The following is a 27,276-nucleotide window of genomic DNA, read 5'->3' on the forward strand; positions in this document are numbered from 1 at the left end:
GGTTCTAGTAAGTTCCAGATGGCTTCTGGTAGAACCATACAGAGATCTTCCCTGGAGCAAAATGTCTTTAAGCCAGTTTCAAAGAATTCCACCATTAACTCCCATAGGCAGGAGATCACAATCAAATGTTAGAGAACTCCTTAAAGAAAAGAACAAGGCACCAGATACAAGCTTCAGAAAGCAAAACCTGACATGAAAAGATCTCTGAGAGTAGATTCTTAAGGGCACGTTATGAACTATGCTTATACTACATTGATAAATTTAAAAAGCGGTTTAAAATAAAAATATGAAATAGGAAGCTATAAACATGAATTGAAAAAGTCTACTTATAATATTTCTGATAAAATATATAAGTCTATATCTTACTCAGAAATTTAGTCTATTTGAAAAAATAGGCTAAAATAATTTTTAGAAATAAAAAAAGGTTAAAATTTAAAACTTGTATTGGTTTTTTAAATTGGTACTTTAACAAATTACCACAAAATAACTAGCTTAACATACAAAATGTATTATCTTACAGGTTTTTAATAAATGTCTGATATGGGTATCATTGAATTATAATCAAGATGTCTGCAAGGCTGGATTCCTTTTTGTTGACTTTAGGAAAGATTTATTTCTTTGCACATTTGAGCTACTGAAAATATAATTTTCTTCTAGTTGTAAGACTGAGTTTCTTAATCCTTTGCTGACTGTCAGACCAGGGCCCTTCCCAGCTACTATAGTCAGCTTATATTCCTTGACTTGATTCTTTTCCTACATCTTCCAAGCCATTAACATCAGATCAAGTTTCTCTTTTGCTTTGAATCTTTCCTTTTTTATTTTTACATTTTTTCTCAAACCCTCTCTTCTCTTCCCTCCATCTTCCACTTTCTTGAAAATAAATGACTCTAGTTAGATAATCTAGGATAACATCCCTATCTTATACTTGATAATGGATGTAAACTCCTGTGAAGGTTAAGGGACCTGAAGGCTAGAGAGATAAACTTTAACATCTTAGAAAATTTCCAGAAATATAAAAAAGGGAAGAATGTAAACAAGTTAAGGAAATAATGATGCAGAATTTAGGAAAATATCAACCTTCATGTTTAGGAAACTCAAAGCAGCTTAAGTAAATTCACATAAATAAAAAAAGAAATTTTTATGTAAATACATAAGAAAGAAATCAGAGAACACTAAGAACAAAAATAGTGCCTTTTTTGAGAGGGTTTACAGCTTACCCCTAGTTCTGTGTTTAGGAATCACTTTTGATGGTGCTCAGGGACCATATGGTGACCAATACAAACCCCCCACTGGCCATAAGCAAAGCAAGGGCTCTATCTGCTGTACTATCTTTACTATCTCTCTGGTCCCCAAAGATGTATCTTAAAAGAAGTCAAAAGGAGAGATAAATGATCTGGAAATGACAATTAGACTGACAATAGTCAAGTCTAACAGCACAATGGAATCCAGAAGAAAATGGAATATGTATACCAGGTGCTAGAATCAAATAACTAGAAACCTAGAATTGTGTGCAGAATTGTCAGCAGAATTTTTTTTAAAGAGTGGGGGCAACATAAAGAAGTAAATTAAAGATATATATGTGAAAATGTATGCTTATTCATTTTCAGGAAAAATGTGAGGTCCCCTTCACAATGGCAAGAATAATTATAATTAAACAGTAGACAGCAGCAAGATTGTTAAGGATGTGAAGCAATTTAAAATCACAAACATTACTAGGGGGTACTGGCTTTTTGTTTTGTTTTGTTTTGTTTTGTTTGATTCTTTGTGGTGCATGAGATGGAACAGAGGACCTCAACAAGTGCTCTACTGCTGGCCTCTACTGGCAGTACCACCACCTTGGAAAAGATTCTGGAGCTTCTTAAGCTCGTAAGGATACAGCCAATGCAAGCAATAGTAATATTACTAGTTCTCCAATCAAGAGAAATGAAAAGACACAGCCATACAGACTTTTATAGAAAATACCCAACCAGTGGAAACTAGTCAAATATACATCAATTTGTTAGTGCAAAATGTGGCATCACATTGGAATACTATTTGGCAATTAAAAGCAGTTATGTGTTGACACATGAACAATAAGGGCAAGCATGCATAAAAATTACCACAAGTTATCACTAGTGTATAATTCTACTTATAAGAAATACACAGGAAAGGCAAATCTAAGAGACAAAGAGGTAGATTTGTGGTTGCTTGAGGCTGGAAGTAAAGGTAGGGCAGAGCATTACAAATGATTGCAGAGGCTAGAGACATACTACAGTACACATGCCTTGTATGTGGCTAATCCGAGTTTGATCCTGGTCACTGCCTGGTGTCCCAAGAATCATACTGCAAAGTCTGAGCAGCACAGGAGTCTTAGGTCCCCACCTGAGCCACTGGCTCCATTGGCTGACAGTTGCCAGTAAGGGCCCCTGGGTCTCATGAGGACCACATTGGAGATTAAACCACAAGAAATCTTTTGTAAGTGGTGAAAAAGTTCTAAAATTAGAATTGGGTGATAGATGTACAATTCTGTAAACCTGCTGAAAATCATTAATATAGATGAATTTATGATAGGAAAATTATAACTCAGTGAAGCTATTTTTCATAAAAGTATGATGAGATAAGACACGTTTAGACAAGAACAAAAGTTTGCCATCAGTAGGCCCACACTGAACAACGCTTTAAATAACCAAGGGTATATTTTGGAAAGGAAGATGAATATTCTGATGGAAAGACAGAGACAGACAAAATAATGAGCCAATGCAGAGATAATGAGCCCAGAGTTTAGGGAGGAGACAGACAGAGAAGGAAAGAAATCAAGGGGGACGGAGGGAAGAAGAGAACGAGTAGTAATGGGTGAACAGGTCAGGACTTCAGTTATACCTGTGATGTGAGTGAGAGGTATGTCCATATATCCAAATCACAGACTCAACAACACTGAAAACATGATATTTAAGTGGGAATCACTGGAACAGGTGGGGGTGGAGTGAGGGTTGGGATGGGGAGGGAATCTGGGAACTTTGGTGGAAGGAAGTTGACACTGGTGGAGGGATTGCTGTTGAATAATTGTATACCTAAAATTCAGCTATCAGTAACTTTGTAAATCATGGATATTATTAAAAGTTAAAAAATGAAGTAAAGATGAAAATCAAATGTGGAAGCAGAAGAACTATAGTTAAACTTACCTAAGTTTTCGACTGAGGGGAGAGTCAAGATAATAATTTCAAACCTAATTAAATATGTTTGCTAACACATTTATAGGACAACTAGTAAAATAATAGAAACAAAGTACGTAAGTTCTAAAGTGGTAGGGGAGGAAACAGAACGAGAACAAAAGTTAGCCAAAAATAAAAAAGGAGGAAGAGGAAGCAAAAGATAAAAAAATAGAGGTGCAAAAAGGCAACATTTTATATTTATTCTTTATATTTTATTTGCTTATAAATACTATTGTTGCATTTTATTAATTGGCTTTAAAATATAATCAGACAAGTATATGAAGATACGTGTACAAGATTGTACAACAGATCTGCAACATGGAACCCAAGTGATCGTAGAGTGTGTAAGGTGCTTGCCTTGTACACAGCAGACCAGGATTCAATCCCTAGCATAATCCATGGCACCCCATATGGTCACCCGACTATCCCAGGAGTAAGCCCTGAGTATCACCCCAAACTAAAAATAAAAAAGAATATTTTCATTAATAAATTCTAGTTGTTACATATAAAAACATGCAGCTAGTCAAAATGTTGATGGAGATCTGTATTCACCAAAGAAGGAAGGTTATTGAATTGAGATTTTTAAGTACAATGACAGGGTACAAAACTCATATTGGTTCAAAGGTTTGTTCTTTTTGATAATATTGTGTGTAAAAAAATAAAACAATTTAAGAAGGCTTTTAGATAATGGGATTTTTGTATGGCGCATTTTAAAATTGTAATTATTTCTGGCTGTTTATTCTTTCTCAATGTGAAAGTATTCTCTTGATAATAAAGAACACCAACACCATTTTCATTTTGGAAAATGGAAAAAAATAAACCCTACCTCCCAGAAGCAAAGCCTACAAGTGTCAAGAACTCTACAGAGATGAGTCAGTGACAAATATAGGCTCACTGAAACTTAGCTTATACATCCCTACTAATTTCTTATGCTCCATCAGAGAAGTCTCCTGCCTTTTCTCACAGCATGTGGAAATAGAGAATTACACCTTTCTCTCTCTTCATTCCTAGGTGTGAATTAAGCAACCTTTTGCAGAACTTTCCCCACTAACTAGCAGAACCCTAAGGATCCTTTTACTGTTAAAGCAATCCTGTTTTTTTTTTTTACTTATAAAAAAAGTCAGATTTTGTTCAAAAAGAGGAACTCCTATTTTTGCTGCCCTTTAATCCATATAGGAAGCCATCTGAAGAATAGAGATGCTTTTGTCTTATTTGATTACATTTGATAAGCAGATTTGTATTCCATCTGCTCTGTCCAAGCAACAGCATCTTCTCCCACCAGAGTAGCAAAGGTAAGTGCATCTGCCTTACTGCTGTGTCTGCTGGATTTACAATCACAGAGTGGTGTGTCATTCCCAGTAACTGTTTGTAACCCAGTAGAGTTGAGGTGTTAATCCATTTTGCCTTTAACACCTCACCCTGAGCTTCACAAAAAGTAAAAAAAGACCGATTTTTACTGATTTTAATAAATGAAAATTTATTTTGCATAACTTTATACATGATTTAAATATTTGTTAGTATGATACTGGGACACTATTCCTGACCTGTTTATTTACAAAGCTCAAAGATGAATATTATCAAATACACACACAGTAGTGAATACATGCAGAGTCTAAACATTCCTAAATTCCTTTTTTTTTTCTTTTTGGGTCACACCTGGAAATGCACAGGGGTTACTCCTGGCTCTGCACTCAGGAATTACTCCTGGCGGTGCTCAGGGGACCATATGGGATGCTGGGACTCGAACCCCGGGTCGGCCTCATGCAAGACAAATGCCTTACCCGCTGTGCTATCGCTTCAGCCCCGACATTCCTAAATTCTTGAGTGAAAAATATCTTTGTATGGGACACTTCCAGTTTCTTACTCATATGAAGGATGTAGAAAATAAAATGTGGGACGTCATTTAAGTAACATTGAAGGCTAGAAGGAAGTTCTCTGGAGGTGCAATCAACATATACCACCCTGACCAGTGAAGAGAGACTCGCCTGTACTTGGACAGGAAAGGGACAGCAAAGAAAATCCTTGACCTGAAGCGCAACTCATGAGCCACTTTCTTTCCAGGATCAGCTAAGGAGAGAATGCCATCAGCAGCAAAGGAGAACCTCCAATTCCCTCCAGTTTTACCACCGGATCTCTGAAATCTGCATATGACAGTGATGGAAGTTGCAGATGCTTCTGGGTGTCTGGAGGAGAGCTCTTTCTCCTGGAGTCATTCTCTTCTCTACTACAGCTTATTCCATCGCTGCTGTGTATAATGCTCCAGCAAGGAGGATGAGGACAGGCACATTTAAATTTCTGAAAGCTGCTTATAACACAAGGATCCTTGACTTTTGATCACATTGTCACATCATCTCACTTTTTTAGATTTTCCTTCATAGAGTTTTTCTTATACTTGTTGACCTCAAACAGCCGAGCAGTCCATTATTTTACCAGGAAAATGGATTAATGGATTTATTCAGAAACACCGCAAAAAGCAGTTAGGAAGTACATTCTCATGACAAAACAGCTCTGTGTATCCACATTTCCATTTTCCTAGAGCACTCTGTGTCTTTACCAAATACCAAACTTAACTTGTTTTTAGTCTCCTTTACCCCTACCCGCTATCAGAGTTGTCCTTGTGCCATCTCCTTGAATAGCATTAATGCCTTTATTTTGCTGCACAACCTAGAATTTTCAAAGGGAACCACCTTGGTGTCACTTCCTGGTTTCCAAGGCCTATTTTTAAATTCTCCAGATAACTTCGTTTTCATTTTATTTATTTTCTAACTTCCCTCTGCTGATATTGTAATGATAGGGCTCCCATACCCCACACCCTTTTAGTTGTGTGCTGGTATACAACCTTTGTGTTGGCTAAACTGTGTATGGCTCCAGGGATCACACATGATGGGTAGCATACGGCATGCTGACAAGGCAGGTGCTCACCCTGTAGAAATATTCCAGGCTCTTCATCTTTACCACCTTGGGAACTGTTGGCGAACCTTTTGCATGATGCCCCCAGTAAATCCTCAAAGTCGAACTCTGCGTTTGCAGCAGCCTCACCACTAACCTTTATACCCACGCTCCACTGTGTTCTGTGTATGCTGGCTTGGCCCCCTGACTGTGCCACACACTTTCATATATTCATGCCCTTCCTTGAATTTTTCCTTTGTGTACGTGCACTCATTTATGGTTTTTCCTTTCCGTAGTACTAATGTGCATTATTTTTAAAAATTATGCACACTGAAGGTATACAGTTTGATGCTTTGGTAAATGCCATTCAACTTCCGTTCACTAGCATCCTTTCTATTGGTCCTCCTGCAGCTGACTCTTCCTCTCCAGCCCTTCTCCCTTGGGGCGCTGGCACATGCTTGAAGTCACATGAGATGCTGCCAGTCTCACCAGCTTACTTTGTTCCTTTAGTGCAAATTTATGACCACGTCACCTTTGTTCTTGTAGTAAGAGTTGTATGTACATCTCCTGATTTCAGCATTGACTCAATTGTATTACATGATTATTTACCTTCATTTGTTTTCCCTGGGCTGGAGCGATAGCACAGCAGTAGGGCGTTTGCCTAGCGTCCAGCCAGTCCGGCTGAGCCGGGCTCGATTCCTTTGCCCCTCTCGGAGAGACCGGCAAGCTACCGAGAGTATCTCGCCCTCTCGGCAAAGCCTGGCAAGCTACCCGTGACGTATTCAATATGCCAAATACAGTAACAACAAGTCTCATGATGGAGACGTTACTGGGTCCGCTCGAGCAAATCGATGAATAACGGGAGAACTGTGACCAATTTATTTTCCCTAGTAGACAATGAGCTCCCAGAGTTGGGACTGTGTTTGATATTCCTAACTTGGCAAGAGAGTAAGCTTTCAATAAATAGTGTTTGTTGAAGTTAGGCCAATTGGCTTGTCTTCATATTCTATTAAACTTTGCATATAAAGTAACATAATTTTACAATATTTAAAGGACATAAAAACAATTATATGTTCCTTATGGCAAGGGTATGGCATATTATCACTACTGATTTCTTTCTACATGTAGAAGGAAATCTCTCACTCTTTCTCTCTCTTCTTCTCTCCCCTCTTTGTGTGTAAATGCACAAGCTCCTCAAACAATAGGAGACCAAAAAAGATATAATCTGGGGTTGAAGAAAAGCTATTTTTATTGTTAGATTTAAACACACCTTAAGGCCAAAGGGAAGACAACCATAGTAAATTTCCGTTCACTAAGAAATCAGAACTCATTCATTCTTTCGACAATTCTTAGCTACAAATAGAAAGGAGAAAATCCCTCTCTCTGGAATTTGTGAGGGCTCTGTTTTTTTTTAATTGAATCACCATGAGATACAGTTACAAAGCTTTCATGATTGAGTTTCAGTCATACAGTGATCGAACACCCATCCCTCCACCAGTGTACATTTTCCACCACCAGTGCCACCAATGTCCCCAGTACCCCTCCCGCCACCCCCATCCCACCCCACCACTGCCTCTATGCAGGCACTGAAATCACTAAAAGGAAACTTTTACTCTCTCTCTTTTGGGCATTATGGTTTGCAACACAGATACCGAGAGGTCATCATGTTTGGTCCTTTATCTCGTGGGGGCTTTCTTTTTCTTTTCTTTTTTTTGCTTTTTGGGTCACACCTGGCAATGCACAGGGGTTTCTCCTGACTCATACACTCAAGAATCAGGCGGTGTTCACGGGACCATATGGGATGCTGGGAATCGAACTCCGGTTGGCCGTGTGCAAGGCAAACACCCTACCTGCTGTGCTGATTGCTCCAGCCCCCGTGGGGGCTCTTTAACTTGTCTCTAGTTCAGAGCTTTAAAAAGACATTCTGCCGTCACCACTATGGGCATGAACATCCTACTCTTGAGGTGCAGGCTGCCTCGCCAAGCACCCACCCAGGGAGGGCTGAGGGAGAGAGAGAGGGGGGCCTGAAGGAGAGGAAGCCTGGGGGAGAGGGAGGCATGAGGGCAAGGCTGTTACTGTGCAAGATCTCACTTAGGAAATCACTGTCATGGTGAGTGATTTTATTTTTATGAGGGTTCTGAAAACAGTCCTGGAGATAGGGTGTGAAAGAAGCCCCGAGACACTGATCTGGACAGGCACGTCAGTACAACGCCTCACTCCATGTTTCATTAGCACAGAATGTCAGGGCTGTACGGCTGACATTTCCTTGGGCACGATGTGATTTTATGTTTGCAAGGACATAAAAGGCTGAAGCCTGGTTACCTAGCTGGAATCGAGAATTGTGCAGATCTCTGTAAGGGCTTTCAGGGAAACAGTCCCTGTAAATGCTTGGTGAAGAAGGAGTCTAGAAGGAGATCTGAGTTGTCATGAGCTTCGGCCCCAAGTTATTTGTCGAAGGCAGTGTCTCTTTGCAGCAAATACAGGAAGAAACTCCTATTGGTATTGCAGGTGGGTGGTTGGGGAAATGGTCTAGGACCAAGCTCATGTCCCTTAGCTGATAAAAATGCAAAGCCACAGGAAAACAGACCTGCCTATCAAATAAACAATTAACCACCTAATGAGGTATTAGTGCACTATCATATCTCAGTTCACCTAGATTGATATGTATCTTACACATGAAATACCAATGAGCATACATTTCAAAAAAAAAAAACCTCAGGACTGTCAGCTAATACTAAAATGAATACAATTAGATTCTCCCTGAATAGAAATGAATCTAAAGATTGTAATAAGACTTTTGATAAATTTCAGAAGGTAGCAAAATATGCATAGCCGCTAATGAGAAAAAGAGGGGAAATAAATAACTGTTTTTGACATTGAAATAGTTGAATTTGCAGAGTCCTTGGTACCTTATAAATCTAGGTAGTAAAAATGTGAATAAGCAAGGCATTTTTATGGTTCCTGTCACCAAGGTATCTAAGCTCTTGGGAGAGATTTTACTTATTTGAAAGCATTTATTCAGCTTGAGTCCCAACCTTCTCAAGGAGTTCTGCCTCCTAAGAAAGAGATATCCTTGCGGTCCTCTTCTCTGAATCTCGCTCTTCTTTCAAATTTATGATGGTAACTTCAGACCATACTTTCTGAGAAACGGGAACAGAGCCTCCACCACAGCCCCATGCCCCACCCCAAAGCCCAATTGCCCACAGGGATGCCAGAGAGCTGCTAAATGGCGTGGATAGTCAGATCCATTGACAAGGGCTCTTCTCGCCCAGGACATTGGCACTGATTTATCCAGTGCATCACAGTCAGCCTTCTCTCCTGGCTTCAACTCTTATCTCCACATCAAAACACTCAAATTGCTCAACTGGACTCCTGTCCACTTTTATACCAATCAGGTACATCCTGCTGTCTTCCCCAACTTCACGTGCCTTAGACAGGCTTTAACTCCATCTCAAATGCACTCCTGTTCCCAATGCCTTTATCATCACAGAAACCAGTCCTGTCAGAAATGACAGAGGAACCTTTGATTGCTCCTTTCATTTCACACCGAATTTGGAAAGCAGCATCTTGCAGGAATGGGAAGGGTGGATGCCAGACCTTGGAGTGCTCCACAGGGAAGCCTTGTCTGTTATTGTTTACCGCCTCCTAGTGGCTGGGAGGGGAAAACGAGGAGTGGAGGTCAGGTCTAGCTGCTGCTAGCAGAGTGAGGCTAAGGTTCCAGTCACTAGATATTTCCTAGGACAAAGCTGACTCACAAAGTGTCCAAAGGTATGATTACCAAGCAGAAACTACTGCCTGCGCAGAGACCAAACTGGACCAAGATCTGTAGGGAGAGATGAGCAGGGGTGGGTTGAAAGCTTTAGGACAATCCAAATGGGAAGTTAAGAATGAAGAGATCAGAGGAGCTGTCTCTCCTCTGGAAAGCAAAAGGCCCTCCCGTTGATCATCGATTTGCTCCAGCGGGCCCAGTAACGTCTCCATTGGAGACTTTGTTGTTACTGTGTCTGGCATATCGAATACGTCACGGGGAGCTTGCCAGGCTCTGCCATGCGGGCAAGATACTCTCGGTAGCTTGCAGGGCTCTCTGAGAGGGGCGGAGGAATCGAACTCGGGTCAGCCATGTTGGCCATTTGTAAGGCGAACGCCCTACCCGCTGTGCTATCCCAATAATTTGTATTGACCGCACTCAGTGTGGGGAGACACTGCAAGATCTTGTCTCTCTATTTGGGGAAGAAAGAGTGTCCATGGTAGTCTCGGAGTCCACAAATTTCTCAAATACAGGAAGAAAATTAAATTTAAACTCTGCTAATAGTCCAATTCTTACTTGTCATGTAGCACTGTAGCACTGTCCTCCTGTTGTTCATCGATTTGCTCGAGCGGGCACCAGTAATGCCTCCATTGTGAGACTTGTGACTGTTTTTGGCATATTGAATACGCCATGGGGAGCTTGCCAGACTCTGCCATGCTGGCGGGATACTCTCGGTAGTTTTCCAGGCTCCCCGAGAGGGACGGAGGAATCAAACCCGGGTCAGCCGCGTGCAAGGCAAATGCCCTACCCACTGTGCTATTGCTCCAGTTTCTCTTACTTGTCATATAGGTGAAAATCCTAAACATTTTTCATATTTAATTTTCATTCATTTGCCTTCCCCAATCTTTTTTTATTGAGGTACCATCATTTACAACACTCTTAATGCACACAGTATTATAACAACACACCCACCACTAAAGTGTCAGTTTCCTCTACCGAGGACCCCAGGGAGCCCTCTCATCCTCACAACCCTCCCTGATAAACTCAGCTCTGTGTTTACCTCTCTAGTAATTCTCATGCTCTGTTGCCTTTGGTCAGAAGATTCGTACACTGTTGTGTTGATTATATTATGAACAAGCAAGGCATTTTAATGTTTTTGTGAAACGATAAAACTGTGCAGCCTCCAAGATGGAATTTGTCACTATTCAAGAGTTTAAGATGTAACTATCCTACATAGCAATTCAGTCTGGAAGCACAATTTCAACAATATGGAAAGTCAAAAGCATGAGATTATCAACTGAAGATTATTTGGAACAGCAAAAACACTGGAAAGAAACTTAAATGCACACCCATAGGTGAGTGGATGAATAAGCTGCGATGCATAAAAAAATAAAGTAGCATGCAATTATTTAAAAATAACTTGTAAGTTTCAATGAACTGACAAGGAAGTGATTCATTGGCTACACTGTTAAGTAGACACAAAAGTCCATAGAGAATAACAACCTAGTATTAGAAGAAAGGGGCAATAACAAACTTGCATATGCACATGAGCACAAAAGTATCTTTTAAACCACAAACCATAAATGAATGCATTTGGTTACCTAGGGAATGGGTTGGGAGAACGTGAGACTTCTTTATTGAGGTACCATGACTTTAGAGCCATGTTCCAGTTTCACGCATTAAAACCAACGAAACAAAGATTTGAAACAAACCAAACTGTAATGCAAATTAAAGGGAATAATAGGGGGGAAGCAAGGGGGTGTAGGAGTCAGGTTGATCCATGTACATTGGTGGCATAAGGGAGTAGTATGATTCAATGTTCAAACTATTTAGGAAGTAGATAAATAATCTAAATATTAAACAACGGTGAAAAGATGTAAAAGATATCCAACCCCCAACAACCAAACTTAAAAATGTGTCTGTCGGGGTGGTACACTGAGGATCAAATATGATGTAGGGAGCAAACTGGGATCAGCCCTAGGCCAAGCTCCCCTCCTGCATCTCTTTCATCCCTGAACACATCTTTGAAAGGCAGCATGGAGAATCAGCAGACATGGAGCAGGTAGGATCAAGGAGGCTGGCAGAGACAAAAGGCCCAGCCTGGTGCCAGTGGTGAGGGCTGGGGAGAGGCAGCGGCAGGGAGCAGCTAGTCCTCCAAGGAAGCCTGGAAAGACTCACAGAGCAGCAGGTGAGACCTCACAGGGCTGTCCAGAGTGTGGCAACGGCTGTGCATGCGGCATGCCTTTCTCTGTCATTTCACCCCAATCCTGCCGGAAGAGTGGCCATGCTGAGGAAGACGGCAGTGTGAGGCCTGTGGAGCCTTCTTTTGAGGTGCTGGTGGTCTTGTTTCTGGGGATGGGGTGGGGGCGAATCTCTAGAGAGAAATGGGCTGAGGTCCCATTCTCAAGGGTTTGGGGAGGGTTTGGGGACGTGACTGCATTTCTTTCTGCCTTTTCCTCCTCCCTGGCTCTGCATCTGCTTTAAGCACTGTAGCCACCAGGCAGTTTTTGAGAGAAAGATGCAAGTGAGGAAGTAAGGGGAGAAGGGCCATCAAAAAAAAAAACAGCAGAAATTCCTCCTCCTCCTCCTCCTCCTCCTCCTCCTCCTCCTCCTCCTCCTCCTCCTCCTCCTCCTCCTCCTCCTCCTCCTCCTCCTCCTCCTCCTCCTCCTCCTCCTCCTCCTCCTCCTCCTCCTCCTCCTCCTCCTCCTCCTCCTCCTCCTCCTCCTCCTCCTCCTCCTCCTCCTCCTCCTCCTCCTCCTCCTCCTCCTCCTCCTCCTCCTCCTCCTCCTCCTCCTCCTCCTCCTCCTCCTCCTCCTCCTCCTCCTCCTCCTCCTCCTCCTCCTCCTCCTCCTCCTCCTCCTCCTCCTCCTCCTCCTCCTCCTCCTCCTCCTCCTCCTCCTCCTCCTCCTCCTCCTCCTCCTCCTCCTCCTCCTCCTCGCTATTATGTGTCATGAGATTTTTGAAGTAAGAAGCAAGGAGTGGGGGAAGTTACTATCCTGCCAATGGAGAGCCTCATCACTACCAACTGCTTTTATGACATGACAGAGGGGAAATAATCAATGCATAAATTACAGATTTAACGTTGTCGTAAACTCTGAGCACCAGGATTTAGTGAGGGGAGAGCAGGCCAAGATATGACAAAATTATAATTGGGAGACAGGAAGTGACACTGTTTTTCACAGTAAAATAGAAAGATGGGAAAGGAGAAATATTAACAGAGAAAATGAAATGTGTAGTCTTTGCCAGACTTGGATACAAACGACTCCTTCAAATTAAAGACATCAAAAACTTACGTGATATCAGCATTAGGGTGAAGCCCAAAAACTTCAGGGTTATCGAGAGAAGGCAAGGACTGGATGTACTCAAAATACTGGTCCAAGGTCTTGCACGCGGGGATTTTATATCCCGTATAAAAACAGAATGATGGTTCAAACATCTTCTCGCTGAACCAGACCTATAAGGGAAAGGGAAGAGCTAAATTTGATAAACATCTAAATAAAAACTGCCACTCTCGAACCAGATACCCACTTCACTTATTATTATAACATAGACGTTGGGTTTGGAACTACATTACTAAAGCCATGATAGAATAATCTGCACTTACATGAAGAAAAGAGTGAGTCTGCAACAAAAAACCTGTGTATTCAAAAAATATGTGTGGTTGCTCTCACCAGGTGTGTTTGGTCGTCAGCCGTCTTCCCACTCCAGACGGCTGATGGTGAGGGCCAGGCTGGGTGGTGATCTGTCACCATTTATTCCAATCTCTGTCCTGCTGTTTATTCCATTCTCTCCATGCTATTCCAATTTCACTGAGAGCCCCATTCCAGTCTCAAACTCCCCCTCATTCCTGTCTCCAGCTTTCCCCATGCTAGTCTCCCTGTGCCCAGTCTCACTGCCTTAGTCAAGAGCCCAACCTCCCGGAGTTGGGGATAACAATTCCACAGAGGTGAGGTAACACAATCAACATAGGAAAGCCCTTTCTTCCTACAGGGAAGCTCTTCTAAGCTAAAGATCTCATCCTTCTAGGAGACCCACTCAAGGGTGGAATTTCACTTAAGGGTGTATTTCTCCTTTGCTTAGTCCATAACCATTTAAACACTCACCTTAAACTTACTTCTTAATCTTTCTGGGTTGGAGCGATAGCACAGCGGGTAGGGCGTTTGCCTTGCATGCAGACAACCTGCGTTCGATTCCTCCATACCTCTCAGAGAGTCCGGTAAGCTACCGAGAGTATCCCACCAGCATGGCGGAGCCTGGCAAGCTCCCCATGGCGTATTCAATATGCCAAAAATCATAACAACAAATCTCACAATGGAGATGTTACTGGTGCCCGCTTGAGCAAATCAATGAACAACGGGAGGACAGTGCTACAATAATCTTTCTAGTCATTTTGTATGGACACAGTAAGAGATATATTAAGCATAAAGGGTGACTCTTCTGGGACATCTCACCACAGATCTCAGACTATAGTCCTCAGGCCAGATTAGTCCTTCCTAACCCTAGCAGGGGTCTTGTGCAGTCACTTCTCTTTGGGCCATGACAGAATTTGTCCACGACCGTGCTCTTAACTTACTGTAAGTTTTATGGCACTTGGTCTGTCCTGTTTGGATGCTAAGGCAGCTTACAGCTTACTACTTGCCCTGGGTCCATCCAGCACCTTTGTCAAGATTCTGCTTTTGGAGTGCTAGGAACTAAGGACAGCTGAGGCTTAAGTTGGGTAAATATGACAGATGCCCAGGAGTAAATATTATTTGGATTCAAGTAACTCCCAAGTTACCAAAGCATAGTATTAACTGTCTTTCTGTATCTATACAAAAAGGACATTGCTCTAAAATAAACTATGCAAAGGACATAAGGGAAAGAGAAAAGCAATATTTCACTTATAAATACAAAGTCCAGAGTCATTACAAGGATCTGACCTTACAAGTTACAGAATTTGATTTGGGGATATAGGTGATTAATAGATAGGGGAATCAAAGCACAGAGAAGTTAAAGATAAACACAGAGCACTGTTATGGGTGTAACTCAATAAACCTAAGCTCCTTGCAGCCAGGGAGAAAGGACAAACCAATGTTATCTTACAAAAACCAATGAAAGCCATCTCTCTGTTAGCACTAAGGAAAATTTTGCAAAGGTGAAGAGGAGAACTTGCAGATCCCCCTGACTCCAGAGAGATATAGCTCCTTGGGGAAGGTGGGAGCATAGTACCCTGGGGATAGACAAATGCCAACCGCGCATGCGTGCATGCACACACACAGACTGGGCATATTCATTACCGCCCACCTCCCTCAAATTGCTCCTCTTGTGTCCGGGGTTATGCTGGCACTCGGTGTGGTTTATGGTGCTAATGACTCCAGCACATGGCAAGGAAAACATCTTAACAAACATCTCTGCCTCCCACTCTGAGCCGAAGAGCTCCTCTGCTAATTAAATCATGTCCCTGGCCACATGAAGCAAATGTATTCGACCATCTTATCATTTGCCTTAAGACATCCTTTTGTTATTCCATATGAATTGATTATCTGTAATGTCACAGAGAGAGAACAAATGTATACTTGGTGTGAATAGACTTATTCTGAAGAGGAAAAAAATTAATGGTGAATGCCTATGAGCCAGAGTAGAGGCAATGACTTCTGTGTCTACTAGAGTGATTTTTCTCAGTAGAAAGGGAAATAATGGGAAGACAGGAGGGGCAGAAAAGCAGGCAGGCTGTCTGAACAAGTCACTCGGAGGACTCTATGTGAAACGAGATGGAATTCGTGCCTGACTTGGTTGCTCAGTCTTTTTCTACTCTTTCCCTCCATAAATCCTTATTCCAGCTCCTTTGAAGTGTGTGTGTGTGTGTGTGTGTGTGTGTGTGCGTGTGTGCGTGTGTGTGTGTGTGTGGAGAGGGGTGGTGTGGGGGAACTCAAATACCACATGTGCCAGCTCTTTGCTTTTCTGGCTGCATCAGTTTCACTGCTATTCAACTTCGATGCACAAGACACTGAGTGGAGAACAGGAACAGAATGAGAAGATGAGACACACGCCGTTCTTCCTTTCAAGGAACTGATACGTAACCTAGTAGAAGGATAAGCCAATTACATAATAACCACAATACAAAGTGCACTGAGGTAAGAGTCAAAGGAAATAAAAAATAAGCAAAGTACTGAGGAAGTCTCAAAGCAAAAAGAAGAGTCAGATGGATGCTAGGAAAAATTTTCTCTAGAAGGAAACTTTGAAGGCGTCTCCAAGGATAGGCTTTTGTCAGGAAAAAAGTTGGTGCTGAGCAGACCTGAATAAGGGCTACAGCACCATAAGGCAGGATGGGGAAATGATGAGTCTTGGGCAATGTCACCTAGTGGGGAGACAGGACGGGAAAGGTAAAGCGAGGTTACACTGTGGGTGACTCAGATGTCATGCGGGGACTGGAGCTTCATTTAAGAACTAGGGAGCTGGGGAAGGTCATCTGAGAGAACAGTGCTATGATCATGGTCATTAATTTCAAAGATGATGCTCTGAGTGATGCAGATGACCAAGGGGGAAAAAAATTACAAGTTTTTCAGAGAACAGACAGCAGAGGACCATCGTGAGTTCTGTTTGAGCAAGTTTCTTCCTGTTTTTCCATTACTTTATCTAAGCATACGGAGTAGCCAGATTCAAAGAGGAGAGTTTCATCAAATTTGAAAGACAGTTGGGATGGAGAGTCAAACTACAGAATATGAAATTTCTTTGGGACACTCTAGAAAGTACTTTACAAAGAAAACAGTTGAGGGTAAAGTTCTGCAATTGTTAGCTTGAGGAAAGACATCCCACAAGATGCTGAGAACGAAGAAAATTAAACAGGATTTCAAGAGAAATCCCCAGTTTAATGTAAGAGGCAGGGGCTACATATTGAAGCACAGATATGCGCCTGAATTGACTTTCTCTCCAGCAACTCTGGATTAAGGGGCAGCAAAAGGGCCAGCAGGTGCAAGGGAAGCCTGCAGCGGAGACTGAAATGAGATGGGTGAGAGCTGGGGGAGGGGCGGGAAGGCAGAACGTGGATTCCAGGATACTTTTGTCAGTCTTCCTCAACGGGGTTTCTGCTACCATGTCCAGGTGATGACCTCAAGTCCTGACAGCCAGAGACTACAACTTCTCTCTCTGAGAGCTGAGGAGCTTTCTAGAAAAAATCCACGCTAGAGAAAGGGATGGATGAGGGGAAGGAAAGGAGATAGAATAGGCAAGTGCCTAAATACCGGTATTATCTCTCCGGCCCTGGTTCCTTGTTTTCATGGTCTCTCAATCTCCTGGGGCAAACATAACACGTGAAGTAGGGTCACGTGCTTACCCCTCACTTTCCAAGGGTCGCCTTCCTACATTCTCTCCCTTCAAACACTGAGACCTGAGACCTGACTTTTTCATTCCCTCAACTCGTGGAGCTCTTTCTTTGACTTGGATCAGAGACGTGGTCAGCTGAGAAACTACCATAACAGCTCACGGTGGCAGCACCTGTCACACATCGGAGGGTGGGGTGAAGAGTGGGCAGAACAACTGGTACACAGCTTGGTAAATCAGAGTCAGTTCTAGGACAGAAAAATCACCGAAAGCAGGAATGAGGTGGGAAATAAAAATAAGGTAGAAAAAAAATCTTCCAGAAGAGTAGTTTTGGAGCTATATACTGGAAGGGTTCAGAACTAAACCCTTCAGAACTGGTTTGATTTTTACACTAGGTAATCACATTAGAAAATGCAAAGACTAAGATATGCACTTCTCAAATCAGCATAGAGAAAATAAAAACATACCCTTTAAAAAGCAGGAAAGCGGGCCTAGAGTGATATTATAGTGTATTGGGCATTTGTCTCGCCATGGCCAAACCCCAAGTTTTGATCTCTAGAATCCTATATGGTCCCCAGAGCACCACCAGGAAAGACTCCTGCTTGCAGAGTCAGAAGTAGCCCCTGAGAAGAGCTGGATGTATCCCAGAACCATTTTTTTAAATAAAAAAGTGGTAAAGTACAAAAAGAAAGACCTTCTAAAAACATAGTTTATGGAAACCACAATATAAGATAGTGGGAAATAATAAATAGCAAATAGCAGCTTTCATAGAAATAGTAAGGGGATCAATTTGCCTATTAAAATATAAAGACCCTTATATTGGGTATAACATTTCAGATAATTGTTATTTATAAGCAAAAACATAAAACATAATAACAGAACATTTAAAATAAATTTCAATAGTAGAAGAGAAATACCCTACTTGGCCATGGTTTATGATCTTTTGATGTATTGTTAAATTTAGTTTGCTAATATTTTGTTGAGGATCTTTGTTCATTAGGAATATAGGTTTATAGTTTTCCTTTTTTTGTGATGTTTCTGCTTTTGGTATCTAGGTATCAGGGTAATATTTGCTTCATAGAAACTCTTTGGGAAGATTCTTGTTCCTTCAATTTTCTGAAAGAAAGATTGAGAATAGATCTTTTCTTCAAGATTTGCAAGAACTCACCTTGCGGACTGGGACTTTTGCTTTTGAAGAGTCTTGATTACTGTTTTAATTTCCCTGATAGTAGTTGGCTTGTTCAGGTGCTCTGACTTTTCTTGACTCAACTTTGGAAAGTTACAGGAGTTCAAAATTTCATCCATTTCTTCTACATTCTCCAGTTTCATAGCATAACAATTTGTTAAGTAATCCTTGATGCTCCTCTGAATTTCTGTGATATCTGTTATACTATCTCCCCTTTGACTTCTGATTTAGGTCACTTGATTTTCTCTCTTCGCAACGGTTTTTTCAATCTTGTCTATGTTTTCAAAAAACCAGTTCTCGGTTTTGTTGATATCTTGAGTTGTAATTTTTAAGTTTCCATTTAATTAAATTCTACTCTAATTTCTTCTGCTTGCTCTGGACTTCGTGTGTGTGTGTGTGTGTGTGTGTGTGTGTGTGTGTGTGTGTGTGTGTGTTTGCTTAAGCTGTGCAGCTTGGTTATCAATATGGGATTTTCTTCTTGCTTGCATTGCTATGTACATTATTCCCTCCTCTTCGCCTTTTTGTTGAATCACTGTGAGACACACAGTTATAAAGCTGTTCATGATTGAGTTTCAGTCACAATGTCCCAACACTCATCCTTTAAGCAGTGCATATTTCCTATCATCAATGTCTCTCCAGTTTCCCTCCCTCCTGCTCCCCTGACCCCTACTCCATCCCTGAAGGTCGTCTCTATGACACTTTTCTTCTCTCTCTTATTTTATTTCTTTCGTTTATTTTGTGGTTGGCAATACTGTTACTAAAAGGGTCTCATGCATATAACTTTACCTCTTTTCAGCTCTCAGTTTTTGTCCAGAGTGATAGTTTCCAACTATCACTGTCATAGTGGTCCCTTCTCTGTCCTAACTGCATTCACTTCCCCCTTTATGGCAAACTTCCTTTCATGGATCAGTCTTCCCGGCACTTGTATCTACCATCTTTGGGTATTCACACACTACATTGTTGTTTTTTAATTTATACCCCACAAATGAGTCCAATATTTTCATGCTTTTCTTCTGACTGATTTCACTCAGCATGGTGATTTCACTCACCATGTCCATCCATGTATAAATAAATTTCTTGATTTCACTTTTCCTAACAACTTCTAGTATTCCATTGTGTAAATGTACCATAGTTTATTTATCCACTTATCTGTTCTCAGGCACTTAGGTTGTTTCTACATTGGCTCTTGTCAATAGTACTGCAATGAATATAGGTGCAGATGGCTTTTTCTGCCCCGTGTTTTTGGACATTTAGGGTATATTTCCAGGAGGAGTATTTCTGGGTTATATGGAAGTTCAATTTCTATTTTTTTTAGGAATATCCATATTGTTTCCCAGAAAGAATGGATCAGTCAGCATTCCCACCAGCAGTGAATGAGAGCCCCTTTCTGTCTGCATCCATGTCAGCACTGGTTGTTCTTTTCGATGTGTGCCAGTTCTGTATTGTGAGATGATATCTCATTGTTGTTTTGATTTGCATTTCCCTGATAATTAGTGATGTAGAGCACTTTTTCATGTCCTGTAGCTTTTGGCCATTTGTATTTCTTCTTTAAGGAAGTTTCTGTTCATCTCCTCTCCTCATTTTTTTGATGGGGTTGGATTATTTTTTCTTATAATGTTCTACCAGTGCATTATATATCTTGGATATATAAGATGAGTGTTGGCTAAATATTTTTTCCCGTCCTGTGGGAAGACTTTGTATTCTGGTCCTCATTTCCTTTGAAGTGCAGCACCACATACAGTCCCCTCAAGCACTGCTAGAATGATTCCTGAGCACATGACAAACACTGAGCACCACTGGTTGTTGCTCTCCAAAAACAAACAAGCAGAAGCAAAACAACAATAACAAAGGGGAAAAAAGGACACGAGGAATTGGAAATACATCTCCTTTTAATGGATTGGAAAGAGTAATATTGTTAAAACTACAATCTCGTCCAAATCACTACTGAGATTAAGTGCAGTCCCTATAAAAATACCCATGACCTTTTAAAAAAGTTATAGATCAAATGCTGTTGTTGAAATGTCTGTGGAGAAATAACCCCCACCCCCAAATAGTCAAAGAAATCCTAGGGGAAAAGATGGGAGACTTCTCTTTCCACAATTTCAAACTATTCTATAAAAATTTAGTAATCAAAACAGTGTGGTACTGGACTAAGGAAAGACTTAGATAAAATAGTAAAGAAAAGGTAGATACTCAGGTATATGGACAGTTAATTTTTGATAAGAGTACAAAAATCATTAAGTGGTGTAAGTAAACCCTCCTCAATAAATGGCATTGGAAAAACTGGTCAGTTACATGCAAAATGAATACAGACCCCTTTCAGCACCATACAAGAAAATCAAATGAAAATGGAATAGATTAAAGAATTTGATATTCAGACATGAATCAATAAGTTTTATTGAAGAAAGCATAGGTAGAACACTTCATGACATTAAAGCAAGAGGCAACTTGCAATAACTCACTGCCATTGGCCAAGCAATTGAAGCAAAGATAAACAAATGAGATTATATAAAATTAAGAAGCTTCTGCTCCACAATATAAATGATGACCAGAATAAAATGATACCCCACACACTTGGAGAAAGTTTTTGCCCACCATTCATATGATAAGGGTAAGTATCTGATATTTATAAAGCACCGGTAGAAGTTTACAAGAAAAACAAAAACAAAAACAAAAGCACTAACTACATCAAAAATTGGGGGTAGATGAACAGAAACTTTCTCAAAGAAGACATACAGATGGCTAAAAAGTATACTAAAATGCTTTGCATAACATCATCAGGGAGATATAAATCAAAACAAAAATGAGATATTATCTCACAGCAGTGAGACTGGCAAACATTACAACCAGTGTGTGGAGAGAAGGAGCCCTTATTGATTGCTAATGGAAATGTTGATTGGTCCAGTCTTTTTGAAAAACGATATAGATCCTTCTCAAAAATTAGTAATGAATATGACTCAGCAATTCCATTTCTTGGCAGCTACTCTATGGACACAAAAATTATTCAGAAAAAATTTGCATAAAAATATTCATTGCAGCACTGTTCAAAATAGCCAAACTCTGGAAGCAATTAAGTGTGTCCAAGAACAGACTGGAAAAAGAAACTATGGTACATATGCACAATAAAATACTACTCTGCTATAAGAGAAGATGTATTTGCTGCTACATGGGTGGGTGTGAAGAGTATTCTGCAAAGTGAAGTTAGTCAGAAGGAGAGGGCAAGATACAGAATGATCTCCTTTGTATATGGCATATAAGGAAACACAGTAGGGAAATAACTAATGTTCAGAGGCAACAGAAACTGAGAACTGGTTTTCAGGAAGAAACTTACCATGGAGTGTACTAGTGTGTAGTGGGGGGTCGGTGAGGGGAGGGAGGGACACTGGGACAATGGTGGAGGGAAGTGGAAACGCTAGTGGAGGGTGTGGTGCTGAAACGGTTTAGGCACAAAACATTACCATAACCAGTTTTTGAAACCATGGTGTCTAAAGTAAATTTAGTAAATACATTTAAAAGTAAATAATGTTTTAAATTCATATAAAAATGTAACAGAAATATTAAAATTAATGATTACCGAAAGGCTAATGAGAGGGAGAAAAGGCTCAGGATGGGAAAAGATCATTGCAGCCACATAATCAACCAAGAACCTTTATCAAAGAATATTTTAAAACCTTATAAATTGTACTTTTTTTTCTAAAAGACAATTCAAAAGCAAAGAGGAGGGGGACAGCGGGGAGATGCCGGGCATGTGCTGTTCTTCTATTCAGAAGATTCCTAGGCTACTGAGTTCTGACCGCTCTTTGTCTCTGCTCTGGACCATGGTTGTTTCTTTGTTTTGTTTTTATTTTTAATAGCTCTGCTTTATTTTCTCCATCACCACCTTAAAATTTGACTTGTCTATTACACACACACACACACACACACACATTTTACCTTGCTTAAAAGATAAGTGCAGGGAGATAGCTCAAAAGGTGGAACACAGGCCTTGCATGTGAGAGGCCCTGAATTCAAGTTCAGTCTAGACCCTTCGTGATCCCTCCCTCAGCACTGTGGAGTATGGCCACCGGCACTGCCAGCCTCCAGCACCACATCACTGGGGCAGCGAATTGCCTGATCAAGCATCACCAGTAGGGACCCCTTAAGCTCTAGGGAAAGCCCCTCCTAGAAAAGAACTAAAAGGTAAATAAATACCATAAAATACATTTCTCTTTTTTTCCTAAATGAACTTACTCGAGCAAAGCAGTTAAGCAGACGTTTGTCAAAGTCATCTGTCACTCGACCTCCATATTGTACTTCTCCGATCATGTACCGAACTGTATTCCATGATACGCCCTTTATTTGAAATGAAACAGGATTACTCATTGCCAATCCAAACAAAAAATTCTAAACCATTCAGGCTTTTCACTAGGGAAGAGATCTGGAAGGGAGGCAGAGCTAGACTGCATTGAAAATTACTCATTAACTTATATTAATAACCCCTTTTCTATTAAATGACTGGAATTGCTATAGTTTATTCACCAAAGAAAAATCTACAGTACTAAACATCAGTGAATATATTGCTCATTGATCATTTTAAATAGGGGAAAAAGACTATTTTTCACCCTGTGGATGTAATCACCTATAATACTCATTATAGCTATGTCAAGCTGTTAGAGAAGAAAAAAGTTGTGGTTAGTGAAGAAAGGGGAAAAAATCAAGTAATCAACGCTTTAATACGCTTTCTCAGTAATACATTTTCTGAATCAGTATGAGAAACACCAGATTATTCATTTGCAAGAGTTTTCTACAATGCAATCCTTTGCTGTCTCATTCTGGGAGCTATACCTACATCAAACTATTAATTTCCATAGCAATCTTATACTAGCTATACACTGCAGATATTAATCATTTTTATTAAAAATCTTCAATACATTTCATGTAGGAGAACTAAAGATGCTTGATTTTTTTCATCTTTGGTGTTTTTTCAAAAAGCTATTTCCTGATTACTTTTATTTACATGTAAAACTTTGCATGTACATTATCACACATTATAAACTAATAATATCATTTTTATTATATTTTCATATGTTTTATTTCAGAATATCTTTGTATTTCCATGGCTTGGTTCTAGATTTCCCATGTGCCCAAGTCAAAACTCATTCTGGTTCATCCCTACTGATATTGAGTGTCTATAATTGTCTTCAAAAACTATGTAAAGGAAGGGAAGGAGAAACAGTGAGCCCTTTCTATGTTGTATAAGTGTGCTTTCACACTTGCTTGCTCATTTATTCCTCCCAGAAACAATGGCTATTTTACCAATGATAAAACAGGCTCTGAGGAGTCCATTAACTTGCTCAAGATCTTAAAGAAAAAGAGTTCCAATCCTTTGTGTGTCTTCAAAGTCATATTTAGCTTTGCATCTAGTTCCGTGACCTTGAGGAAGTCTCTCATTCTCTCTCATCCATGACCTCGGGTATCTATTGCACCGACATCATCAACATAATAGGTATCTTATATGAAAATAAAAATGTGATCTGCCTATGGATGAACTCTGGGATCTGGGAAGTGCTATGTGTACAATGATAAGGGTCATTACTAGATATTATTGCTATTTATATGCATAACTTTCAATGTCTGTGACCAGGTGACTTTAAGGTGCAAAAAATCTCTAGGCTGTGAGAAAATATTTCATCTTTGGAGAATGGTTGAGTGAGTTAAAGAAAGAAAGAAAAGCTTCGGGTGCACATTCTCTCTCTCTCTCTCGCTCGCTCTCTCATTTATTTTTTGTTGGGGGAAGATTTGCTCACACTCAGCAGTGCTTATTCCTGGCTCAGTGCTCAGGGATCATTCCTGGTGGTGCTCAGGAGACCACAGGCGGTGTTCATGACCAAATGAGCCATATACAAGCAAGGGAAGTTCCTTAATCCTTATAATATTTCATCGATCCTCAGAACAGTTTTCTTGAGGTGTCCTATGGCACTTGGGTGGGATTAGAGGAAGCTGTGGGGCTGCATCTCTGATGTGTACGTTTGAAGGAGATAAAGGGTGCTGCAAAGAGGACAGCAGAATGAGGAAACACGTTGATGCTCTTCTAGGGGCTGTTAAAGGTGAGTGGGAAGAGCTGGAAGGAGGAGTTTTCATCTCAGGGGGGTGGGGAACTCAGCAGGCTCATGGGAAACCCGAACTGAAAATGACCACGGAGCCTTGGTTTAAGGGCAGCAATAATGAGAGAAAAGAGGAAAAAACTCACTTTTTTGATATCGCATTCATCAAGGTGATTCTGAATAAACTGAACGCTGGCTGTAAAGTCGGCCGAATTGAACTCATAGGGAATATTCCATCCTAAGGGACCAAATTTGCGTCGCTCCTTATTAAAAACAACAAAAAAGGGTCATGCATATATTTAAATGATATGCAGCGTATTCCTTTTATTATTATAATTGAATAACAATGTACATTAAAACTAAGGCGTGATATCAAAATAGTGACACTATTGAACATATATAATTCAGAACATATTTACCACTATAAATATTATTTATGATTGAAATAGCCTAATCATTTAATGAAACAAAGCTCCAAATTAGAATTTTGGGGTTTCTAAGTCTAGGTTTCCCTACCTATCTCAAAAAAAGGTCTAGGTCTCTCTACCTAATTTTTAAAAAATGTAGTAGATGCTCAATAAGTATCTGTCAAATTGAATTCATCTTTTTATACATTGGACTTTTGAAAGTTTAAAATATTAAATTAAAATACTAATTTAAAAGTTTCTAAATCTGCAAACTTAAATTTTGATGAGTGAAAATATGTATTATAAATCATGGTGTGTTTGTCTTAAAACTTTCACATTGCTTTCATTTTTTCCTCATTTCCAAAAACGTGGGTGAACTCTCTAAAATTGCCAAATTACTCGAAATAACCAGGCTGTGTTCAGACCCAAATGAATAATTCAACTGCCTTGATGCCCTGGAAACCACTGTAAAGGTGCATTAAGCATTAGAACTGCTATTGTCAGGCTCTACTCATTCAAGAAAATCACAAAGAAGAGCACAGATGTCACCATTCTTTCAGCATTCCAGATGCAGCATAAGCCAATAGTTACTTCAGTCAGCTTTGAGATCTTTGGTCCTGGTACCTGAGGTGAGGACCCATATGGAAAACAGAACCCCTTTCTTCCTGAAGCTGTGCTTTCAAGATAATCCTTGTATCTGCCATTTAAGGAAGCCTAAGTGTATTTTATTTTATTTGTTTTAAATTTTTTTAATTGAATCACTGTGAGATAGACTCTAACAAAGATGTTCATGATCGGATTTGTCATGCAGTATTTCAACACCCATTCCTCCACCAGTGTCCATTTCCCAGCACCAGAGTCCCCAAGTTCCCTCCCATCACCCCCCTCTCCCAGTCTGCCTCTATATCAGATGGTTTCCTCCTCCTCCTCCTCCTCCTCCTCCTCCTCCTCCTCCTCCTCTTTTTCCACCTCCTCTTCCTCTCCCTCCTGCTCCTCCTCCTGATCCTCCTCCTCCTCCTCCTTCCTCTCTCTCTCTCTCTCTCTCTCTCTCTCTCTCTCTCTCTATATATATATATATATATATATATATCCTTTTGGGCATTCTGGTTTGCAACATTGTTACTGAAAGGTTATCTAGAAAATCCCTTTATCTACTCTCAACTCTCAGATCTTGTCCAGCACGATCATTCCCAGCTATTATTGTCATACTGGTCTCTTCTCTATCTTACCTATCCTCAGCCCCACATACACTTGTGGTTAGTTTCAGTCATAGACCAGTCCGTCTAACCCCTGTTTTCACTGGCCATGGATATTAGTCTTCTACTATATATATATACCACAAATGAATACAGTCATTCCATATCTGTCTCTCTCCTTCTGATTCATTTCACTCTCCACATCCATCCATTTATAGGCAAATTTCATTACTTCATTTTTCCTAACAGCTGCATAGTATTCCATTATTTTAGATTGGGCAAATTCATAGACATGTCAGAGAATAAATTTATGAAATGAAAGTGAGAAGGTTTTTAATTAGTGACTTTCAGAACATGTTTTCAAAATATTATGCAGGCAATGGAGATGTAGCTCAGTGGAAGAACATATGCTTTGCATGTATGAGAACCTTGTTTTAATCTGCAGCACCCTCTCTCCCAAATACTAAGTAACCCAACACAATGAACTTAAGTATAGACATTCTGACCGTACGAGATGGGTTGAGGCCAAACGAATGAATAACACAATGACAGTGTAAACACACTTGAATGTGGCTTACTCAACACAAATTGCAGCACCATTGTCAGTGTGTTAAAATGTAAGCTACTGCCATTACTTCTAGCCCCGTACTTCCTTAGGTTGTCATCCATAGTGCATTTGTATGGTGAGACTCCCATCTGCATTCTAGTGAATTCCATTAGTGGAGGTTACCATTTAGAGAAGAGTCCATCAGAATCCTCCCAGTTCTGACTGGAGGATCACACTTACTACCCAGTGCTGACCTAGTCAGAGCTTAAGCTGTGAACTAGAGGGCTGGAGTACCATCTTCACCTTGAAGAGGTAAGGATCCTTGACAAGAAGGAAGAAGAGTTCATGACTGAGGTAAGAGAGGCACACCCTGGACTTTTAAAAGTATTTTAAAAATACTTCTCTTGATTGCTTTCTACTTCCTGGTTGGTCTCAGCATTCATGCTGCCTCGAGGAGGTTTTCTAAACTTTTTCATGAGGTAATACTTGATAGTGTGATCATATTTTGAGTTCTAACAGCAATAAATGTCTATCCAGCTTTTGTTTCCTCCCTTTGCATCTATCTGCACCTTGGGGAAAATCAGTGGCTATCTAACAAGTACTAGTCAATTATTGGCAGAATGAAAGTCATTCTCCCGCTCAAATTTCTGTGGAGTACATTCCAAGTCTGGCACAGAGTTTTGGAATCTTTCAGTGTATCTCAGAAATTTAGAAGTGATTCTCCTCCAG

At 40.5% G+C, this 27,276-nt stretch overlaps 1 protein-coding gene across 1 annotated transcript in view; it reads right to left on the reverse strand.

Moving 5' to 3' along the window:
- The window catches only part of DNAH8 (dynein axonemal heavy chain 8), a 438,788-nt gene that overhangs the window by 25,995 nt on the left and 385,517 nt on the right, over positions 1–27,276 (reverse strand). The window contains 3 exon segments of the mRNA XM_056137311.1: positions 13,123–13,283; positions 22,545–22,646; positions 24,544–24,660. Coding sequence (XP_055993286.1) covers positions 13,123–13,283; positions 22,545–22,646; positions 24,544–24,660 — 380 coding nt within the window.

This window comes from Sorex fumeus, unplaced genomic scaffold, assembly GCF_029834395.1.
Source record: "Sorex fumeus unplaced genomic scaffold, SorFum_2.1 ptg000123l, whole genome shotgun sequence".
NCBI lineage: Eukaryota > Metazoa > Chordata > Mammalia > Eulipotyphla > Soricidae > Sorex > Sorex fumeus.